The 23,377-nt window shown below is 37.1% G+C and overlaps 1 protein-coding gene across 1 annotated transcript; it reads left to right on the top strand.

Annotated features, from left to right (window-relative positions):
* Nucleotides 1–941: 941 nt before the first annotated feature.
* On the top strand, nt 942–23,152 carry LOC140143915 (tribbles homolog 2-like). The gene is given in 5 exon segments (XM_072165743.1): nt 942–2,312; nt 15,600–15,892; nt 18,515–18,569; nt 18,572–18,646; nt 18,648–23,152. Coding segments are annotated over 5 exon segments (1,017 nt in total). The 5' UTR covers nt 942–2,060; the 3' UTR covers nt 18,990–23,152.
* Nucleotides 23,153–23,377: the final 225 nt, after the last annotated feature.

The raw sequence follows: 23,377 nt of genomic DNA, 5'->3' as shown, positions 1-23,377 counted from the left end.
GATGCTTGTTCTCTAATAAACTTATTTATATGTATGAAGATTTCATATATCATTCCAAAGTCTAAAAAAATTGAAAAATCTATTAAAAAAAAAAAAAATCTGACAAATCCCAGAAATTGAGGAGGAGGGGGAACCAAAATATTAATTTTAGAAAATAGTGTAAACTCATGTTCTACGAGAAAAATAGGTGATATTTTAAAGCCCCCCCCCCCTCCTTTCAGAGGGATGACAATTTTCAGGGCCCCTTTTTTTTGCATCAGCCCCCCCCTCCTTACAACAAGTGTTTGTGGAACTTTGTGAACGGTCCCTAAATGTGGTCATAATTTATACATCCGTACTTTTTCCACAAAAATATAGTGTCCAATTTTTTGAAATTTTCAGAAACAATAATTATTGCAAAAGAGTTCTGGGAAATGAACTTTCCTTGGCCAGAACTGATTGATCGATTATCCTGATTAAATTATTATAGTACGTGACTCGTCCCAGGGTCTCGAACTTTTACTATGAGCTGTAGGTCATTCATTGGTCGAAAGACCTGGAAATGGTTGCGTCATTTCAGTTCGATCATCTGATGCCCAAATATGGTATATCAAGTCCCATATATGGTAAGGTTAAAAGGTGAATGAATTGGATATTGAAATCCGAAGGCTTGCGTCATCGCGGATGCATGTTGCAATCGTAATGTCTGGCTCATTGACACAGCACTGCTATATTCATATACCTAAACAAAGTAGTGCTTCAAAATGTCTTTCAATTATATGATTTCTTCGGTAACAAAATATTATTTTTACCTGATATGTATTTATATATTCAATTTAATATATGATTTGGTAAATTTCAATGTAAGTTTCGGCTTTTGAAGTAAATTACGCAATACAAAATAGCGTTGTGCGTATGAATATTAAGTCTGACAACCGGCGTACACTCATCTGATTGATATTTTTTTCACCATCCAGTAGTTGTTGGATTTTTCTACACGTATTAAAAATGGCACTTGCCCGTGATTGTGGATGTTTTTGCCTCATCTGAGCGGGATTGGTGCATAATTTTGCCCGTCCTTAGCTTGTTATGGTGATCTAACATCTTCGGATCACACAGAAAGTAAAATTTAGCAGAAAACCGCTCAAGAAACGGTTCATTTTCGCTGTCGAAATTGGGATAGTTTCTGATCGTTGTGCAAGTGAGTAATAGGGAGGCACCGGAGAAGCTACGGTTTACATGGAGATATTGCATCAGAGAATTTGCCATACAATTGCACGTGCTGACTGTTGTTGAAGCTTTGTTATGAAATTTCATCTTACAAAACATTCACAAAGTTCTAACTTAATTTGAGTAAGTCACTAACTGTGGACTTATTAAATATCCAACAGTTTCAGCCGTGCATGGCAATTTTGAATCTGAAATAACGTGTACATTTTGTATTTAATATTTTATAAACAAGCAATGTTTATTGTTATGTTTTGATCAGCTTTTCATCTGTCATTCTGAACTTCGTGATGGCTTGGACTTCTTTATAACGGATATTTTCTACCAAAGTTTAATGTGTGGTGCTGTACAATATTTAACTTTATAACTACACAAGTTACAATGCTTTTATAGCGTGAAATATTTTGTTATACTCAGGGATTTTGTATATCGTCTTTCTTGGTGAAAAAAACATTTTTTAACTTTGAACTAAAAAAAAAGTGGTCTGGGAGACCTGAAGAAAAACACTGCGATCACTAACTGTGATCACTAGTGAAAAGTACTGTAAGCAACCAAACGCCTTCTAAAGGTGAAGATTCAACGTACTGTACAACTGTTTTTTGTGACATTTGAAATATATACTTTAGTACTTCGTACCTAAATCAGCTGGACTGTTGGTACTACTATTTTGAAATCAAACTTCGACTTGTGCAAGGTCTAACCTTGAACATATTGCTCAACCATTTGTAAACTTACATCAAGTCCTTTTCATCGACAAGCTTCAACTACCTCTTCCAGTTTGCAACCATTTAAACTTGAGTGTTTTCATCGGAGAAGTAACAAGTTTTGGATCTACGCAGCCTCTGGCGGCGTCAATGAACATTCAACGTTCCGTTCCGATTCCGATCAGAAATGGTCGGAAACCATACGCCCACTTTGACACTCCTCCAAATTTAGCCAGTAGTGGAAGTTTAAGTCCTAATTTATCTGCTCCTAGTCCCCCTAATTTTGTACCTAGGGAGCCGGATGCAATCTCCAAAGTTGGACGTTATTTGTTGCTGAATGAAACTCAACTCAATGTCTACAAGGCGTTGGATTCTGTTACTCAAGATGAGCTCGTCTGTAAGGTAAATATGAACTTGATTACATTTTCAGAATTACAAATAATTGATCATTTATGTGTTTTTCTTTTTGTACGGTAATCTAGATCCCGTGATGGGAAAATTGAATAATGAATGCAATATTTTGAACTTAAATAAAGCCATTATTTGTAAGTTTATGTAAGAAAATCTGTATAACATACGATGCATGTTGCGAAGGAAAAATCGGTATAGATCAGCACTTGATGATGGACCAGTTTTGTCTGCTATGTATAGTAGCCTACATCATACATGTATGGCCATGCGTTTTGAGTTGGGCCAGTAATTAGGTGGAGATGTTACATGCGCGCGACATTTTAGGGTTCATCTTTTGAATTTTCTCAGTTAATATGCAGCCTATGTAGTTAAATTTGGTGTCAAATTAAAGCTTGTGATAAGACCAAAACAGTAAACCTTAAAAAAGTTGTAAAAAGTTATTAACATTTGAATAATTTGCATCTAATTAGCATAATGTGCGGGGTGGAGGAGGATCAGGAGGAGCAAATTTAATAAAAGTGACCCCGGGTCATATGATGCAAGAGGTCCATTTCTTTTTTCACATTTTTACAATTCACTTTAAACTGCATACTATAACACCATACAATCATATTCCAGGTAATTTAATTTGCTTTGAGAACCAATTTTGCATATTTTATTTTCCGTTCAGGTTACACATTGAAGTCAATGGGAAAATATGCCTTGAAAGAGGCTGGCGCAAAATCATTTTAATTTTATTGAACCCTATGATGTTATATGTATTTAAAGCTCTGACTGAGAGGAATTCTATTATGGAACTTTTAAATATGTGGGGTGAAGCTAACTTTTTTTTTTACTTTGTCAAATTTTACATTTTTTTCCTAAAATATTTGGTATTTTCAGTTTCATAACTCCTTAGTGTTACACCCTGTGTCATTTTAAAGTGCATTTTTGGATTCCTTGGTTCATTTGCAGCCAGAAAATGTATACTTTTATATATATATGTTGGGTATAATATGTGAAAGATATTCATATTCTAAACGAAAAACATGCAATTTTCATGTCGCGAAAACACGTAACGCATTACCGGCCCAACTCAAAACGTATGGCCGTATACAACTACTGAACAGGTACACTGAAAATACTTAACAATTTTTAAACATGATGAAGGCCAAAAAAACAATGTTTGGTTGCCCTCAGAGACCAACCGAAAAATTTGAAATCTTGGGTCGGGGTTTTTTTCAGTGACTTTTTTTTAGAAGTTAAACTATAATTTGGACACTTTGGACTTTAGTTATATATGGTCATTTTCACAGTAAAGGGTGTACTTTTGATTTTTAGGGTCAAAATTTCAAACCACTTAAGGGGGTACTACACCCCTGCCCAATTTTGTGCCTAATTTTGCATTTTTCTCAAAAATTATAGCGCATTGGTGACAGGTAAGTTATGTATATTATAGGGGCAAGGACTACAACTACTGCGCTGGAAATTTTATTTCAGCACAGACAACAGAACGTGGAGTTACAGTCAAAAATGAGGGAAAACCAATATTTGATCTATAAATCAATAAGTACTTGCCTTGAGTTGCTGAATTTTTAGTGCAATAGTTGTAGTCCTTGCCCCTATAATATACATATCTTACTTGTCACCAATGCGCTATAATTTTTGAGAAAAATGCAAAAATAGGCATTAAATTGGTCAGGGGTGTAGTACCCCCTTAAATATGTTTCTGTTTACTGAAATCATGCATAGGAGCAACTTAAATTCCAGTAAAATAATGTTTCAAGGCTTAAAGCTTTTGATTTCTAATAAAAAATTTGACATTTCCATTATAACATTTTGGTTAAAATCTAAGAAAAAATGTATTTTACATAAGCTCAGAAAATTATGACATGAAAGCTGGAATACATGTGAAATCCCATTCCAAAGTAAGTCAACAGATATAAGTTACATTTTATACCATGTTTTGCTATGTTTGTAATTGCAGTTTTGAAAATTTTTAACATAAAGTGTCATTTACAATGGAAATTTCCCAACCTTAAACATATTTTTTAAGTTTTAATTGGGTTCCTAAAATAATTTGAATGTAGAACTTCATGTACAAATACTACTTGATAAAAGGAACCTGCCAGCCAAGTTTCACAGAAATTGGATTTATTATTTAGAATTGGCAATTCAAGCGATTTGTGTTTCGGAGGCTTCAGTTAACAACACAGGTGATCATAAAAGTAAAATATTTGGCTAACTACTGCAAGTTGACATGAAAAAATAGGTAAAAATATCACAATTACCAATTTTCATGCTTTGCTTGAAGTATTGAATTTCAGTTGTGACAAAAATTAAATTATCACAGCAAGTCATTTTTTTGTTTCGGAGGCTTCATGTTAACAATGGCTAAACACTGCAGAAGTAGTTTTTTTGAAAACAACACTGTTGGGATCATCTAAGCTGTTATTTTCTTGTGTGTATTGAATCAATGATTCTATGCGGCAGATATTGTAGATTTATAGCATGTTAACTTTTTAACCCATTTGTTAAGTATGGTGTTTTTTGCATGTGAAGCCTCCGAAACAGGCTTTTTGGGTATTAGTATATTTTTCAAACATTAACCATAACATCAACAATTTTTTTAATTTATGACATTCTGCACATATCAAGTAACAATTACAATGCAGATATCAGTATGAAACACCAATTTAGATATGCATAGATGATAATTAATCTTATTGTTGTTTCGGAGGCTTCATTTGTTTCGGAGGCTTCAATTGTTAACGGAAAGTTTGTATTGGGTCCCATTTTCAAACGGTGATATACACTATATCTCCACGATTTAAAAACAAGTGACTTGAGGATCTACTTTGCTACATTTTGATAAATAGATTGGATGAGCTCTTTTATTTATATTTGCCCAAGCTTGCTGAACAGTTTGTTTCGAGGCTTCAAAAAGTTAACGGAAAATCGGCTCTTTGAAGTCAAGATTTTATAAAATTTTTAAAATCTTGCAAATCGACTAATTTTTGTTACCCATTTCAAGTTAAGATATCAACTGTTATGAATCAAGAAGAAGTGAAGAAATACCCAAGAATTATGAACCAAAGCTATACCCACAAAGTTTGTTAACAATTGTTAACGGAAAATGAAGCCTCGAAACGACAAATATCAAGTCCGGTTCTCAAAAATACAGGGCTGTTCACAATTAAATCTAATATGGCAGTGTTTACTGAACATATGACCATACTTTCAGGATAAGAAAAATTATCCATGAACTAGCTGAAGAAAACACAGGGTTTTACAAAAATGTTACTGTTTTTTATAGTTTTTCAAAATGGCAATATTAAGTACATTTAAGCCTGCTAAAACTGAACGCAGTAACTCCTAAAGATGATTATGCTACCCAAGGTAGCTGCTAACTAGATGACTTATGTGGCCAAAAATCATGGAATTCTGTGGCTTTATTAGAACACTATGGATCAAAATGTTAAAAATCCAAAGTTACACCCTTTACACCTAGGTGTCATTATCATTGAGGTATAGGACTTTTTATTTTTTTGGAGGAGAACAGATAGGGCAACTACTTGATTATATTTCTACATGTTTATACTACATACTCTGAAAATTTTAGAAAATTCGCACGAATCAGGTTTTTTTTTAAATCACATTTTTGTTCCTAAAATGGCGGTTATAGCGCCCTCAACGGGCACTCTCTCCATAGGGCTACATGTAAAGACCAGTTATAGACAAATGGCCCTAAAATAAAACGGACTCGTGTATGAATTTCCTCAAATTTTGCATATGCTGTAGATTTAACATCTGGAATGTAATGCAAGTGATGTCGTTGCTGCTCTCCTAAATTCATTTTTAAAATGTCCGCCCCAGACCAAGGTGTTTACCGTGAAAATGACCATATAGTATCATAAAGGACATTATACCGTATTGTTTTTCATTAATTTTAAATTGATATTATAATTGTGCCTGATTGAAGAGGCAGACCCCCAGAGCAATGGCCATTTTCAGCAATTTCTAACTTATTAGGTTGTGTGACACCTGGCACACCCCTCTCCATAATACATATGTAATAGCCTAATTTCCATGTGATACTGGTACTGATTTTCGGGGTGTGTCAAAATGTTGATAATTGCATGAGAGCAGCTTACAGTAGGTAATGAGTTGTCACAGTCCCACAGCAATTGTCACCTGAGTCACATCCTTCAAACATTTCATGCAATTACTAATATTACAAGTTTATTAGTCACAACAAGACCAATCTGCCTCAATGTGGGCATAGACCATACATCAAACTTTCTTGTACAATGCTTGGAATTGATGAGTGTATAAATGATTGTAGTCATTGTACACACAACAGGATTTGTGTTGGAACTTTTTGTGTTTACGAAAAGGATGTTATTGGCGTGTTGCATGCATCAAGAGCTATTTTGGTCTGGAGAGCTTGGTGCATGTCCAAAAACAGTTGGTAGCTGTGTAAACCTAAATATTTGATACTAATATGACGTAGGCTTGATTAATGTATCCACAATCTGTATCATATTCATTTTAAAAAGTAGGATCTGATTTGCTTCTAGTTTCAGTTCTTCTTGGAAGTTGGAGGGCAATTTATACCATTTTCATCATGATGGTGAAACTGACATGAATTTACATCGTGATGGTGAAACAATTGGTCAGGTGTGTGAGATTGAAATTTGAAAAAGTATTGTGCAATCACATTCACAGACCCTGGGCTGTAGAGGGCCGTGTGTTATGAGTTGGGGGTCTCATAGGCTGGAGCCTGGACATTTGCGCAGAATTTTTTGCATAAATGTTGAATTGTTTAATTACTGTAGATACCTACATAGGTAAATTTTATACCAAATTAAAGCTCTTAGTGAGTGCTTCACATTGGTACCTTAACTTTTAATATAGCATGTATACTTCAAAAGTTATAGCAGCTGAACGAAAAAAAATGTCAGGGTGGAGTCGGCCCATGATATGCTGGGTAGGGTGCATCATACGCCCCCTATGTCAACGGATTTTATTGCTATTTGGTGAAAGTGTGCCACTTGCTAAAATATTAATCCCCACCAAATTTAAATTCAATCCGAAGTCGTCTAGTGGGTCCACCGGGAGCTCAAAGTTTCGACGCGATCTTTACAGCAAATGCCGCGATTTCACATAAGGCAGCCATTTATATTCCCATTACTTTACACAGTGAAATCATGGCTCCGTATGGAATTTGCATCTATTCATGCTTAAAACAATGGTAATGGAATATTTAATGGTTTCACAACATTTTAAGTAGTTGGCATGGTGTCATGGAATCACTTCTACATTAGAAATTAATAGCTGCCATGTATATTTCCATTACTTTGCACATTAAAATCACGGCTGCCATATGTATTTGTGTCTAATACTAGGCCCTACTGCTTTAAAAGAGTGGCAAATGAAATTTGATGTTATCAAGTGTTGTTCAATAATTAGGCATACTGCTTTAACTAATAGCTGCCTTAGAAGCTAATAGCTGCCATTTACCAACATGTCAATGTCACTACTTTGTCTGCTTTCCATGAGTACTGTATGGCTGTATTTTTTTCTCAAAAGGATCTTACATAATTCTAGGAAAAGTGGGTATTAATAATTCTATAAATAGTACTTCCTCTGGTTGTTTGTTTATGTTTCTGTCAGAGCATGATTTCATGGTCAGAGAGATGACAAGAAACATGCCCCATCTTGTTGACCCTGATGAGAAATACCTTATTCCTTAGTATATAGACCTATAATTGGGATTTTCTTCAGCATCTTCACAAGTTGTTTGTCTTCACTGCAGCTATCAACATCCTGATATCAATGACAATATGGCTGAAAAAAGTTCTGCCAGTGCAGAACAAACCCCAGAGTCATCCAAGACAACTTCTAAATCGTGTACAAGAAAAAGCATTGAAATATTTGGGCTTGGCAAAGGAATCACTACTGCCGATTCAATTATCACAGGATCAAAGCTTCCAACAAGCAGACAGGTTCTACGGTGCTACTTGTATAACCAAAAGCAAGGACTAGCTTCAAAACAAACCAAGTATCAGACTGCAAAGCTTGTGTTAGACCAGGGCCACCGAGATCTACAACAAAGCTAACATTCCCATGATCACAGAAAAGAATGCATGTAAGAAGATCATACAGCTTGCCGATGAAAACGCAAAGATTCGAAAGCAATCCCACTTTCAAGGAGAAAAACTCCAGCTACTTGTGCTAAATTGCAGCTTGCTGAAAGCCAACTCGGTAAAACATTTGCAATTTGGCCACAAAATGTTGATGAACTGATTACAATCCCAGAAGACCGCTTGTTCCTGAATTCCATGAGAGGAGATCGATGTGCAACATTTGGCTCCAGTGATACAGTACTTGCAGCAAAAATAAAACGCAAAGAAGAACATGCAGCCGCAGGAAGCAAAGCGACAAGAAAGAAGTAAACAGCAGATGGATGAACCATCAACTAGTTTTCATTCTCTTCTTAGTTCCAGTGAAGATAGCAATAGTGATGCAGACTCATCTGATAGCGATTCTGAATGTGATACAGAAACTCCAACAGGACACCGTGGTCAAATTACTCGAACAGGAACATCAGTCTTCATACCTCATAACATTTTGGCATCACCAAATCTTGTTTCTCTTAGCACACGAATGGGAATAACACCTACACAACAATCTGCTTTTACTGAAGAACTAGTAAGAGAAGTTGGTGGAGATACTTCAAAATTGGCCTTATCCTATGCCACCACAGACAAATCTAGACGGAGAGTGGTGGGAGACATTGCAAATTCAGCCAAAGAGGCATGGACTCCGCCAAAGTTTGCATCTCTGCACTGGGACGGAAACTTATGTCATCCATTTCAAACCAAAATGAAAAGGAGGAAAGACTAAGTGTCCTGGTGGGAGATACTAATAATGTGAAACTCCTTGGAGTACCGGCTTACAGGCCTGGTACAGACCGCAAGTCGGGTGACATCATCTCCAAGTTATCTGTCAACTTGCTCCAATCCTGGAATTGTGCTGACAACATAAAAAATTTGGTGTTTGATACTACTGCTTCTAACACAGGCCATATGTCCGCTGCATGCATTGCAATCCAGACTCATCTTGGAAAAGCACTCCTATGGTCAGCATGCCGACACCATGTAGGCGAGGTCATGCTGACCCAAATCTTCAAGGATCTCCAAATAGAGACATCCAAATCACCTGAGGTAACCCTCTTTTCCCGATACAAATCCAACTACAACATATTGCCGCAGAATAGCGAGCAGCCACTTGCCCAATTTGACATTACTGAGTTTAGTCAGACACAACAGACCTTACTGCGGAAATTCAAAGCTGATGCTGAAATTGTCCTGAGGTCCAAAATGGATCTTGTAAGAGATGATTATAATGAGTTTGTTGAGCTCTCCATGTTCTACCTTGGATTCCAGACTTCCATCACTTTCAAGCGGCCAGGAGCAGTACATAAGGCAAGGTGGATGGCCAAATTATTATATTCAATCAAGATCTCTCTTTGCAAGATCATATTCGGCAACTCCCAAAAGGAACATTCACAACAAAGCACCAACCCCAGAAGATTCGCGACTTTGTCACATTCGCAACCATCATATACAGCACATGGTGGTTAACATGTAGCAATGCTGTTGATGCGCCGTATAACGACTTGAAGTTATACAAGCAGTTGTTGCTGTATTCAGAGGTGAATGCTTGTGTTTCTGCAAGTGCCATCGCAGCAATGGAGCGGCATCTGTGGTATCTCACGGAAGAGATGGTTCCACTAGCACTCTTCAGTGAAAAAGTACCTGGAGTAGAGAAACAAGCTCTAGCCTGTAAGCTCCTGGCAGTCAAACCTGACACAGAAATTATCATCCCAAGTAACCGCTACATGTATGGTAAAGGCTTCAAGAAACCTAATTTCCCAACAAACATCACAGAAGCAACAACCCTAGCTGACCTAGCAGGAACGGACTCTTGGTTCACCATGCGCATTTTGCAGCTTGATGATGGCTTCCTTTCAGACAGCGTTGACACTTGGCCTCAATCCCCAGCTTTCCAGACCTCTGTTGCCAATGTCCATGCCATTAACGTTGTAAACGATGCAGCAGAGCGTGGTGTAAAGCTAAGTTCTGACTTCCTGTCAGCTGCCCGTTCTGAGGAGCATTATCAGGCTATCTTACAGACTGTGGAAGACGACAGAAGAAAGCGGCCAAATCTGTAAAACGCATAAACTGCAACTTTAATGAAACTGCATGGCGACTTGGACAAGGTGAATAGTCTCATTTACAATATATGAGAATAGTAGTATTGTACAACACTTGTCAGTCACTAAAATTATATGAAGCCATTGCTACTCTGTTAAGCCTAAAAATTCATGCGGGAGCCATGATTTCACTGTCAAAGTAATGGAAATATACATGTTTGTATAGGGCAGCTATTCATTTCTGATGCAGTAGTAATTGTATAACACTTGTCAATCACTAGAAAATGATGTAAAACCATAAAATATTCCATTACCACACTTTTAAGCATGAATAGAATACAAATTCCATACGGGAGCCATGATTTCACTGTGTAAAGTAATGGGAATATAAATGGCTGCCTTATGTGAAATCGCGGCATTTGCTGTAAAGATCGCGTCGAAACTTTGAGCTCCCGGTGGACCCACTAGACGACTTCGGATTGAATTTAAATTTGGTGGGGATTAATATTTTAGCAAGTGGCACACTTTCACCAAATAGCAATAAAATCCGTTGACATAGGGGGCGTATGATGCACCCTACCCATGATATGCACTTTTGTGTTAATGTTTGCTCCAGCTTATTTACATGTTGTTTCTGCCCAAAATTAGTAAAATTGCCCAAATATGACAATGCTTCAAGCCTGAATACTATTATAGTATTCTGAATTCCAAGTTTTAGGGTTTTAATTAAGTTAATTAGCCAGGCTGGAGTCGGCTAACGATATGGCTGCTCGGGAAATGCCGGCTCAAGATATGCTCTTTTCCGGTGAAGTTTGCGAAAACTTATCAGGATTGTATTTCTGATTTGATATACTCTGTCAGATTTAAATATTTAACTTACAAACATAACCTTCTTAATTTACATGGATACATTGTCTTGGTAAAATCCTTTTTTTTGGGGGGGGGGGTTCAGGTATTTTACATGTTCAGTGGCGCATCGTGGTAAGTTTTCTGAAGGGGCAAAGACAAACAAATTCCTGGTGGACACTGTGTTACTGTGATTTTTCAGTGTGATTATTGTGCCAAACAATGGCAATTGTACACTATATTTAAGCCCAAAATTAAGGTGAACATTTGTGTTTACCGGGCCAATTTTCAATTTCACACTATGGGGGGGTTGAGTTAGGGGTGTTTGAAATTTTCTTTTGTGGGGGGTGGTTGATTTTGCTAGCCAGCTCATTTCAGGTGGGGATGGCTCAACCCCCTAACTCCCTTGGTCTTCACAATTTCAAAAGACTACATGGTCGCATGTCATAAGGTGGGCATGCAAAAAGGGTGGCGGTGTTACATTTTTCCGAATGGAGTCGCCAATAAAATACTATAACCTCACAACCCCTTGGCCTATTGAGCTGGTTGATACATCATTTTATAGCTGAAAAATGAGTCTATGGCTGTGTGAAGTTTCATTGATATAGGAATTCAAATAACAGAATAACAGCAGCTTGAATCTGAAAAATCAGGGGTGGCGGCTCAGGTGGTTGAGGCTCAGGTGGTTGAGGGCAATGTATTAGCATAGGAACATGTAAGATTTCTGTAGTGTTGGTTTTAATAAATTGTTGTATCTTCATAACCCCTTGTCATATGGAGCTCTTCAATGTCTCATTTTAGAGCCAATTACTCAAAGAAACAGGATTTTCTTCAAAATGGATGAATTTCATATTCCACATTAGCTTCTCGTTACATTTTCTACCACGGGTTGCCTCTAACGTGCACAGAAGTCAATGCAGTCACGTGCAAAACCTGCGAAGGTCCACATCTCCTTTAATATTCAATGTAGCATGATAAATGTATACATTTTCTGAAAGGAAATTGCACAAGGAAACTAATTTTTGCATTTTAAAAATGGTAGGAAGTAGTTTGGGGAAAATATGAATGATTAATTAAAATTTAATTAAAAAATATCAACATTTTTTGGCGCACCCTGTATATCGTGAATGTGATTACATAATTTTTTTTTTAAGGGTGAGACTGATGCATCACTATGTTGTGAACATATCCTGGCACATTGGACAAAATCCTACTTCAGACATTTGTTTTGTGGTATTTTATGTGAAGAAGGTCCAATTTGAGAAAAACAGATTTGAAATTTCAGATTTACATTGCCGCCTATGCACTAATTAATCATTAATTGGGCAATTATGCCAAAACGAAAAGCATTTTTAACTAAAAATCGGTATGAATGATTAGAAGGGACCATTGCCTACAACATATCAAAAAATACTTTTTTTGTCAATTTTGACCATGTAACAGAAATTACACCACCTTATGACATGCGACCACATGTATTACATGTATTTACATAAAGTCACTTCAATGTACATCAGTTGATCATGTGTATTTAAATTAGCACTGTCTTCATCTCAGTTTTTGCAAACTTTTCTTTGTACCGGTACCTGTATCTTTCTAACATAAAGTAATTTTGTACAGGTGACAGTCATTCCAAAAGGAGTAAACTGTTTTGCATATTGGGATTGACTTGCAAACATAGATCTGAAATTCTGCAAATCAGCAAAACTTTTTTAAATTTTAAATCCTGTTGAAATCCTGCTGAAATCGTATACAAGTGCAACTTACTACATGTAACTACAAACCAGTGTTGTAGGTCTCGAGACCAGGTCTCGGTCTCGAGACCATCTCGAGACCTTTTTTGTAGTGTCTCGGTCTCGGATGTCAAGGTCTCGGTCTCGAACTCAAAAGTCTCGGTCTCGGACCTCAAAGGTCTCGGTCTCGAACGTTTTTTTGTTCGAGACCTGTCGAGACCTGAAGAAAAAGATACGATTTTCTGTTTTTGTTCATTATTTATTCCTTACCCTAAATTTCAATGAATGTTGAAGAAATTGTTAAGAATAAAGATACAGAAATCATTTTATAAGGTTATAAAAAGTTATGAATGAATCATAAGTGAGCTTGTTCGGATGTGAGCTTCCAATTTCAGTTCATGATTAAACATAGGTGGGCAGGTGGTGGAAGTGAGGATTCCACTTAACTTTTGCAAGGGGAACATTCTCCACAAAAGCAAAATAGATGAACAAATAGTTGCCCTGTGCAGTGTGCATCTTCTTTTCAGCACGAAAAACAAGTGTGTTTTTGGCCCAAATATGGTAAAATTGCTCAATTTTGCGCGCTTCGCGCACTGTTGTTTCCAGCCCTTCACACACTAGCCTAATTTTGCCTCCACTATCGCCAACATTTTTGAAATTTTCCCAAAATTTGGAGAAAAATTGCAAAAATTAAGACAAAAGTGTTAACTGCAGGTCCAAATTTCTTGAACAGTTGGTACAATGATGGGTTCCCTTTTAAATTCTCAGCGGCACACCCCTACCCAAACCAAACTTGAGTCTTCCCCGGGATTAAACCACGGTCTCGGTCTCGGTCTTGGTCTCGGAACTTAGAGGTCTCGGTCTCGGAAGGGGTGGTCTTGGTCTCGGAAGGTTTGGTCTCGGTCTCGATCTCGGACGGGCAGGTCTTGGTCTCGGTCTCGGACATAGAGGTCTTGACTACAACACTGCTACAAACTTCATATTTTGGACAACAAATGTCAAAATACTGTGAATAACTTGTTGTAATTAATGTTTAATTTATGTTGAATTTATATGTATATCATTCTTGTATTTTTGATTACTTAATTTTTCTAGACAGAGCATGATTTGTTAATTTCACCAAATTTAGAGCTGTTTTTGAATGGCGCTTTTTAACCCTTGCGCAATTTGAGCACCCTAACAGGTAGCAAAGTAAAACTATACATTTTCTGAAAGCTTTTGATGTGAGGAATACAAAAATGGAGTCTATTTTGATGTAGGGTAAGGCATTTTTAAAATAGGACCACTTGATCTTTGGTAATTTTTTATAATTTTTCCCTTTATAACTTCATATATATTTCTTAGCACTGCCCCTACATCATAAATATCTGCATTTTTGGATTCCTCATGCAATTTCCTTTCAGAATATGTATACTTTCCCTATAGTAGCATGTACAGGTATTGAAATAATTAATTCTAAACAAAAAATGGCACGATTTCCGAAAAATATGCAATGTCCGGCAAAAATCCCCCAACTCAAAACGCATGGCCAGAGGAGAGTCAGACCTTGTTAAAATATTAATTATTGATCCATAATTTGAGTCAATGACAACATTTATTGATTTATAAATTGATTCAACGATGATGATTCATATTTCAATTCATTACCAACAATGCCAACTTGTGTGGTAGTTGTAAGCATTTTATCAATGGAAACAATGCCATGAACCCATGAATGTCACCAAACAAAGCAATTTGTCAAAATTTTTGAGGAAATCATAACATTTTACTATGATGGATTTTTTGAACTTTTTGGAAGTATTGTCAGCAAGGTGGTAACACAACACAATTACACAAGTCCCTTAATTTTGACTTTATTAAATTGGAAAATGTCTTTTGAATAAAAAAAGAAATTACAAGTAGTGGGAATTTTTGCAGCCTTGTAGGTTGCAGGAGAGAAATTTTGATTATAAAAGATGTGCCCCACAGACAAACTTAAAAAACGCAAGTTTGTAGCCTACTTGCAAACCAATTTTCAGCAACTGAATATTCACAAATTTTTCTGCAACTGCTTTATAAAGTGTTTCGTTTCTGCTTTCACACCTGGGGCAATTCTCATATTTAGAGGCCTATATTATTTTGTCCAAAGCCCAAAAAGTAATCCTATTCCTAAAACTTAGCCCTAACCCTAATTCTAAGCTTCGCCCTAACCCTAAAATATGTTCCGTATAGAAATAAAATCCCCTGAAACCCAGGATTGTCACACCTGGTATTTAAACAATTTATTTTGAATGAAATTCATGGGGAAACTGACTTTTTTTCTGACTTTTGGGTCAGTCCAAATGTCAATAGCTTGCTGGACTCTAACCTTGAATGCGAAGCTATACAAATGTAAGTGAACAAAATCGAAGAGTACTACTTGCCTACTTCACTCTCGAACAAGCTACATGTAAGCATTATCAATTCTCTAACGGGACAACACTTTAACAATTTGTTCTCGCTTTTGTATTTTATGTGCAGGTAGTAGAGGTTGGGAAATACCTGGAAACCTTTGCAGCTAATTTCTCCATGGAACCCCATGATAATGTGAAGCAGGTCCAGGAAGTCCTGCTGGGCGATGCCCAGGCATACGTCTTCTTTCCAGCCAGCCACGGCGACATGCACATGTACGTGCGCAGTCAGCGCAAACTGAACGAGTCCGAGGCTAGTAGACTGTTCCGTCAGATGGTGTCCGCCATCGCGCACTGTCACAGGCATGGGATCGTGCTAAGAGACTTGAAATTGCGCAAATTTGCATTTCAAGATTTTGAAAAGTAAGTGTCAAGTTTTGTGTTAGTCTTACATGTACAGTGTGGTCCAAAAACAACTTTACCCAAGTTGTTTTTGGACCACCCTGTATGTATAGTACTGGTATTGAAGTCCAATGTACCTTTCCCGTTGCACCGAGTTGGGTTGGGGATATGATTTTTTTTACTCATTGCAGCAGTTTTGATTATTTTCAGATTTTGTCTCACAAGTGGGCAAATTTTTTTCCAAGCCCTGGAAAATTTAATGGTCAAAATGGTGTGTAAGGATAAGGATACTCTAGGTTAAATTTCTGACCCAGATATCATATTTTACCTGTCCATCTAGACTTTATTTACATCTAATTTCAAAGGGCCTGGGAAGTATCATGCCAGCAAAACTACTGCAAACAAGTAGTTCCACATTTGACATGGTTGAATGGGTCCTTTTTGTTGTTGTTTTTGACACTTTTGTTAACGGAAGCGGAACCTTTTATTTGACGGCACAGCCTGTCTGATGCTTCCTTGCTTGTTGGGCTTAACAACAACCGGTGCTGCCAAAACAAACAAAACTATTTTAGTTGGAAACTCGGCCAAGTTCCAGCATTACAGAAAGTAAAACTGAAACTCTTGGAAATGGTGATATTTTCAAAAGAGTAGATTTGGACCATGATACATGGACCAAGCCACCTAGGACCAACTCTAAATATGTTTATATATTGAAACTGGTTTGGCTCTAAAATTTGGTGAATGCATGTTTCAATTTGAAATGTGTTTGGCCTCTCTGTGGCCCTCAAACAAATTAATGAAGTTGGATTTGAGAACTCCTTCAGGACGGCTGATGTAGACTACATGTATGATTGAACCAGCTCTGAAGGCTCCTATTGAGTATTAGTGCAGTCATCAGACATACTAGGGACTTAACCTACGCATTTTATGATTGGATTTCCTGATTTTTCGTATACAGTCATAGAAATCATATGGCTATTACTATTTTTAACATGAATCATTTTCCTTGCCCAATGTTGTTACTATATTTATCCCAGTTCATGAGTCACAAGGTAAAATTTAGGCTGCAAATGTGGAATTGCGCCAACATTGGACCCCAAAATGCCGACCGGTGACTATATGCCGGCTTCAAGAAGGAAAATGTTAATTTGTAGTCTTGCAAGTTTTAAGTTATTAAATAGTAGCCAGATCAAATGGTGGCACCATTGGATTTCAAAATGATTTCCAAATATGTGCTAGAGACTTGCAGTATGTAGGCAGGGACTGATTCAGCGCTAAAAGCCCTCAAACGTTATCATCGTTGAGCATAAATCGCATCATTTGTAATTACTCTGGATGCGAAATTTTAGTTATAAAATTTCACTTCATGGGCATCAGAATTATCTTTTCAGCAGAGTTGCTGTAACAAATCCACAACTAGATTTGCTAGTGTTTCGGGGTTTTGAAAATAAAAAAGTTTTAAAATTGTGAGTTTTGCTTCACATGCTTTCCTCAAGGGTGATTTCAGTAACACTGTGTAACATTTCTAAACTGTTCATGACAATATCCAAATGGGTGAACTTACCGGTACTGTGTTGTCATTAAATAAGGAATCAGAAACAGGTCCGACTATACCTGACGATCATGCAGCAAAAAAAAAAAAAGAAATTGGGAAATAATCGCTAAACCTACGTTTAGAAAGTTAATAAATTGGATTCGTGGAAGGATTGATAGAAATTCATTTCCCCTCATTTGACCAAAGCCTACATAAAGAAAGTTAAGAAATTAGATTTATGGAAGCATTGACAGAACTTGCATTGTATTTGATCAAGGCCGCCTTTTAACCACACTTGATCACATGTACCTATCATGCGGTGTATCAGATTTCACAACAATTACCAGTGTTTTGAAATTGTATCAGAGAGTTTATCAATCAGGCAAAGTGCAGTGGCCCTTTTATAGTTTGTAGAAGTAGCAGGTAACCTATCAATGAATGAGGCAACCTTTGATCCTGTATTGGAATTGATGACCTCATCCTGTCAGGACAGGAATGTTGTCAATTTGATCTTCGATGCTTATCAGATAACGAAATATTAAAATATCACACCATATCCAAGGTCCATGGTGATTGGGGGGGGGTGTTAATCCAACATGCAAGGACTACCAAACCCATTTGCCGTCATCCAGTGGCGGAGGGAGGGGGCAAACTTTAATAAAAACAGGTATAAAGTACAAAAGAGGCCTAAAATCTTCAGGGTCGGTCAGGATTTTTTTTGATTTTTTTTTTTAAGGTCATAGCCAAAACATGATTGTATGCCTAGCTTTATAAATAGCCCAAATAGTTCATTCATGTTTTATAACAGTTACTGTAAGTGTGTAAAAATTGTTTAAAAAAACTTTTCAGGATGGCAACAATGTTGAAAGAAAATAAACCCTTTTCTGGAATTTAGGGTCGGTATTCATTTGTACAGTAAAACAAAAAAGCAACCTTTTTTCCAGATTAGGGTTGGTCGGTGGAGGACAAGCAAACAATCTTTTTGGGGGGTCTAATGTTGTCTCATGTGATATTTTATATTGTCACATACCGTACATTAAATTTCACATGGTCAAGAATTAAAATGTTACTTACCAATATGTATGTTTCTTGATTTTATTTTTCTACAGATCTCATGTTGTGCTTGAAAGCCTAGAGGACGCCTCCATCCTCAGCAGCGAAGACGCGACTTCGCCAGCGACAAACACGGATGCCCGGCCTACGTGAGCCCCGAAATTCTCAACCCAAGCAGTAGCTATTCCGGGAAAATGCGCGGACATCTGGAGCCTCGGCGTCATCCTGTACACCATGCTCGTCGGGCGGTATCCATTCCATGACAAGGATCCGTCGGTTCTATTCGGCAAGATCCGGTGCGGGAAATTCAACGTCCCGGATTCGGTGTCGCCGCAGGCCAAGTGCTTGATTCGCAGTTTGATGCGAGTGGATCCTACCGAAAGACTAACAGCGGATGAAATTCTGGAACATCCCTGGTTAAACAATTTTACTCATAATAAACACATGCCGATGAGATCGGGAAAAGTTGTAGACGATCAGTTGGTACCTGACATGGGTATCGCTGACGACGATGACTCATTCTTCTCATAGCTGAAAATAGAATTTTTGTGTTTATTTGTTTTTTGACAGAAAACTTAAAAATCTGTATTTAATATATTTAAAAGTAATCAATGTGAACATAGAGATGCCACAAAGCATTTAGGGATATTCACCTCTCTTCAGGAAATTCTGCACTACATGTACGTTGTTTCCTCGCCTCTTGACCGCAGCAGAGAAATATGCCTGCCTACCCATAATGCATTGTGAGAACTGTGCCAAACATACACAACTAAAAATGGGATTCTCATTGCTCAAAGGAATGTCAACACAAAGTCAATTATATGCATCTTGCATCGAAAGCCGCAGTTATAGCAATAGTTGTAATTGTTCAAAATTACATTATGCACTGGTTTATAGATAAACATCTCAAAAATAGTAATTATCCCCCCCTTAAATAATGGCCATTATTAAAAAAACGGGCTATTGTATTACATGTACAAATCTATAAAATGCATTGGAAGCAGAATTTATATCTGTGCATTTTGATGCATTATGATAGCCCAGAAAACAATAAAACACCAGTCAATTTAATAAATAACAATCGATATCTTTACACAAATTTCTTTCCATTATACTGAATACAAATCAATAGAATTTACTGCAACTTTCAAATCTTGGGGTACATTGATTTGAATGTACACTGCAACACCAATATTTATTGCTAATTGAGTTATCAAAAAAAAAGTCAAAATGTGCGGAAATAAATTCTGCTTCCAATGCATTTTACAGATTTGTAATACAATAACCGATTTTGGAATAATGGCCATTATTTGGGGTGGGGGGGAATTACTTTTTTAAAGATGTTTATTATTGGTATATGGTATGATGGCAAGGCATGATTCTCTGCTGTGCATGTGTGTTTGGCATTGGAAAATAGTACTGGTATGGTGGGTATAACGTTTCTGGACCACTTTCTTCGAGCCAACCTACACCACATCCTGCCAAGGTTTATATTTTTGAATGGCCATTGCAATAAGGAGTCCATCTACCTATCTGCTGTTTCAATCATGGTTACTATGGAGCCACAGAATCGGATCATTCAAGGTGGCGAGGTCCATCCATTTTACTTCAAAAATCAAAATCTTCATCAAAATAATGTTACAGTTACCACATACTCTTTGGACAATGGTACATGTATGCTTGACATGGCATGATATTGAACTGAACTATTGGGATTTCAATCTCAATTCGCATGCTTTGCTTTTCAAAAGCAGGCATTGGGCTGATCCATTTTGAGTCTATACTCCCCTGTGAAAGATATTTTGAAATATCTTCCACAGGGGGAGTGAGAATTTCAAATGGAATCACCACATTAATCAGCTCTGTTTGAAACTCCTTCCCTCTGTGGAAGCTTCAAGTTGAATCTTTCTTGGAGGGTATGTAGATGTAGAGCTGCCTAATGTGTTCATTCCATTTGAAATGCATACTCCCTCTGTGGAAGATAATTCCAAAATCTTCTACAGCAGGGGTGTGGATTTTGAATGGAATAGCAAACAAACAATTCAGGTTTTTGTATATAATTCTTCATAAAGATTTCTAACAGAGGCATTTATTGACAGTCACAAGTTTACAAGGTAGAGATGCAAAGAGCTTAGACCCAAGGAGTGCCAACTCAATATTGTACCATGTGTAATAGTGTACCCTGAAAAGACCTGCATTTATCGCCAAGAGCCCGAAATCAAACAATAACAATTTGCATCCTTAAAGGGGCATTTCGTGATCCACAGCCTCATCCCCCCACTTTTCTCAAAAAAAAGTTGAGATTTTTATATCACTGGAAACCTCTGGTTACATAATGTTTATGTACAAAATATTTCTTGCAGATTAATTCGTTTAGCAAAGATATCGTAAAATTTGAATTTCGTTCTGGTGCACCAGAACGAAATTACAACGTATTGTCTATGGAGCAGTGTAATACACATAATCATGCATAACTCGCAAACGCAATATCGGAATCAACTGAAATTTTGGGAATATGCTTTTTTCGTGGATATGTACTGAAAAATGTCATAAAAATGAGGATGCTAGGATCACGAAATACTCCTTTAAGCTTGCGTATAATACAGGTCTGCGTGTTGACACTAAGCACACATTTTTTTTGACGCATATGACAATGCAAACAAGAAAAAAATTACCAGGCACATTGCGAGATAATCCAGAGGTATGCTATTTGCCCTCATGAGCAACACACAACAGAATCGGTACTCTTTGGTTCCACTTCATTGGCTTAACAATCAAGTACATTAAATTGGCGAAGGCGTAGGTGGGATACAAACTGTACCTTTGAAGGCAAATGCAATTTGTGAAACAATTTGTATTTCGGTGGGGGTAAAATTTTACACAATACCTACAGGTTTTTGATCTTTACACATTTTATGATTATAACGCCTGTGATTTATTCATTTATGATACTAAAAACAACTACAGTTGCTCGTTTATGTTAGCGAGATATACTGCAGTCCATAATGTGCCATGAATGATGGCTCGACAAATTTGCAAAATTCCTAGATGTTATGATATTAACACTTAACATCCATAAAATTGTAGGATGAGCCGATGGTTCCTTATAAATCACTTTTGAGTCCAAAATGGTCTGACTGTGAGTGGTACTGTTCCACTTCAGTAACATGGCCGTTTGATCATCTCATTCCATAGTGGAACACAGTTCCCCTTTATTATATCTCCATTCAACAACGTGGGCAACTGTCCAAGGTTAATATTTTGTGAGGACACCCATATTCATTTCAAGGCAATTGACGTGTCCAAAGTTAACATTTTAAAGGGACCCCAAAGTAAAGCAAAGCAAAATCTACAAGTATTTGTGGGGTTAAAAGCTGTCACTATGAGCTCAATTGAGACCCTGGCGTAAACATGGCTTTATTTTTTGTACCAAAAAAGTGTTATTCTTTTGAACCTTCTTGTTTTGCAGCTGTAAGTGGGCTATTCCGGTTGAATTCCATCACCACCTTAGAAGACATGAGCTTCATCTGGCACACAGGTGTTGCTTTTTTCAAATGGAGTCGCCCATTGAGCAGGGATGTTAAAGTTTTCAGGCTTTTGTGTAGTCCAAATTTACACCATTTTTATTTTCAGCCCGTTTTAGGGCCTTTCTGGTCATTTTCACACTGATTTTTGTCAAATGTGGACTTTCATCCCTGATTGAGGTCACTCCATTTGAATTTCACACTCCCTGTGTGGAAGATTAAGGTTATGTCTTCTATAGGGGGGGGGTGGATTTCAATTGCAATAGCCCAATGTGAACCTTTGAAAGAAGAAATATATTGAAATGTTCAATTTATTATGTTATTTCCTCTACCCCTTTACCTTTACATGTTGGTATATTAGACCCAAGCATTCCCCCTATCCGTTCAGTAGCACAAAATGTTTGTAAAGATGTTCTGATCATTGTTTCTTCCAACCATAAAAACCTTTCAATTTATTACATTGTTTACCATATTTGTTAATGTTTCTTTGTGTTTTCAAGTTCAAGTGCTGTATTTGTAGTGCCCCGGGTGCTTAATATTAAAAGTAAGTCATTTAAAAGGGATGGGGCACTTTTGCCATAATCATGATTATAAGTCTGGCTTACCAGTTATCATTCACCCAAAACAATAGTAGTAAAACTAGTCCTACCATGCTCAATTACGTTTTCAGTAATTTCAAATAGCATAAATGTGCTGCACTGTTGAACCAACATGGGTACTATACGGGTTTATACGTAGATTTAAAACAGCTACATGGGTAAGACAGAATTTCATCATGCGTTGTTACAATCAACTCGCGCTTTACCAAAAGTTCTTGACAAAAACTTTGCGATTCTCACTCAAAAATTACAGTGCAAAGGTAGTCATAAGAAATTGTTAAATTGTTTTGGGGGATTTCGAACAACTTCATAAAATACGCGTGTAGCTGAAAAGCTAAGCTTTAACATTGAGGATGTTGTGATCAGTCCTAATCTGGCATATGGGGGCGCTGTTGCCACCTCAAAGAGGAACCCCCCATCAATGGAACCAAGTGGGATACAATTTATGCAAATTTGCAGCGCGTGATTATTACTGTCATTTAGCCAAAGTATTTTGTGTATATAGTATTATACATAAAATGATGAAAGTTAAAATAAAAATAATATAATTGCCGATGGCATCAAAATAAAACCTGTGTTATGCATTGCTTATTTAATGTACCTTATAATTCCGCAATGGGCTATTCCACTTGAAATCCATACACCCTATGGAATACATGACCTTTATCTTCCATACAGGGAATGGGCGACTCCATTTTAAATTTGCACTCCCTGTGTTGAAGATTAAGGTCATGTCTTCTGTAGGGCTGTATGGATTTAAACTGGAATAATTTAATGTAAAGTGTAACCCCATCCG

Source organism: Amphiura filiformis, unplaced genomic scaffold (genome assembly GCF_039555335.1).
Source record: "Amphiura filiformis unplaced genomic scaffold, Afil_fr2py scaffold_32, whole genome shotgun sequence".
In the NCBI taxonomy this organism is placed as follows: Eukaryota; Metazoa; Echinodermata; class Ophiuroidea; order Amphilepidida; family Amphiuridae; genus Amphiura; species Amphiura filiformis.
This window is presented reverse-complemented; position numbering and strand designations above follow the sequence as displayed.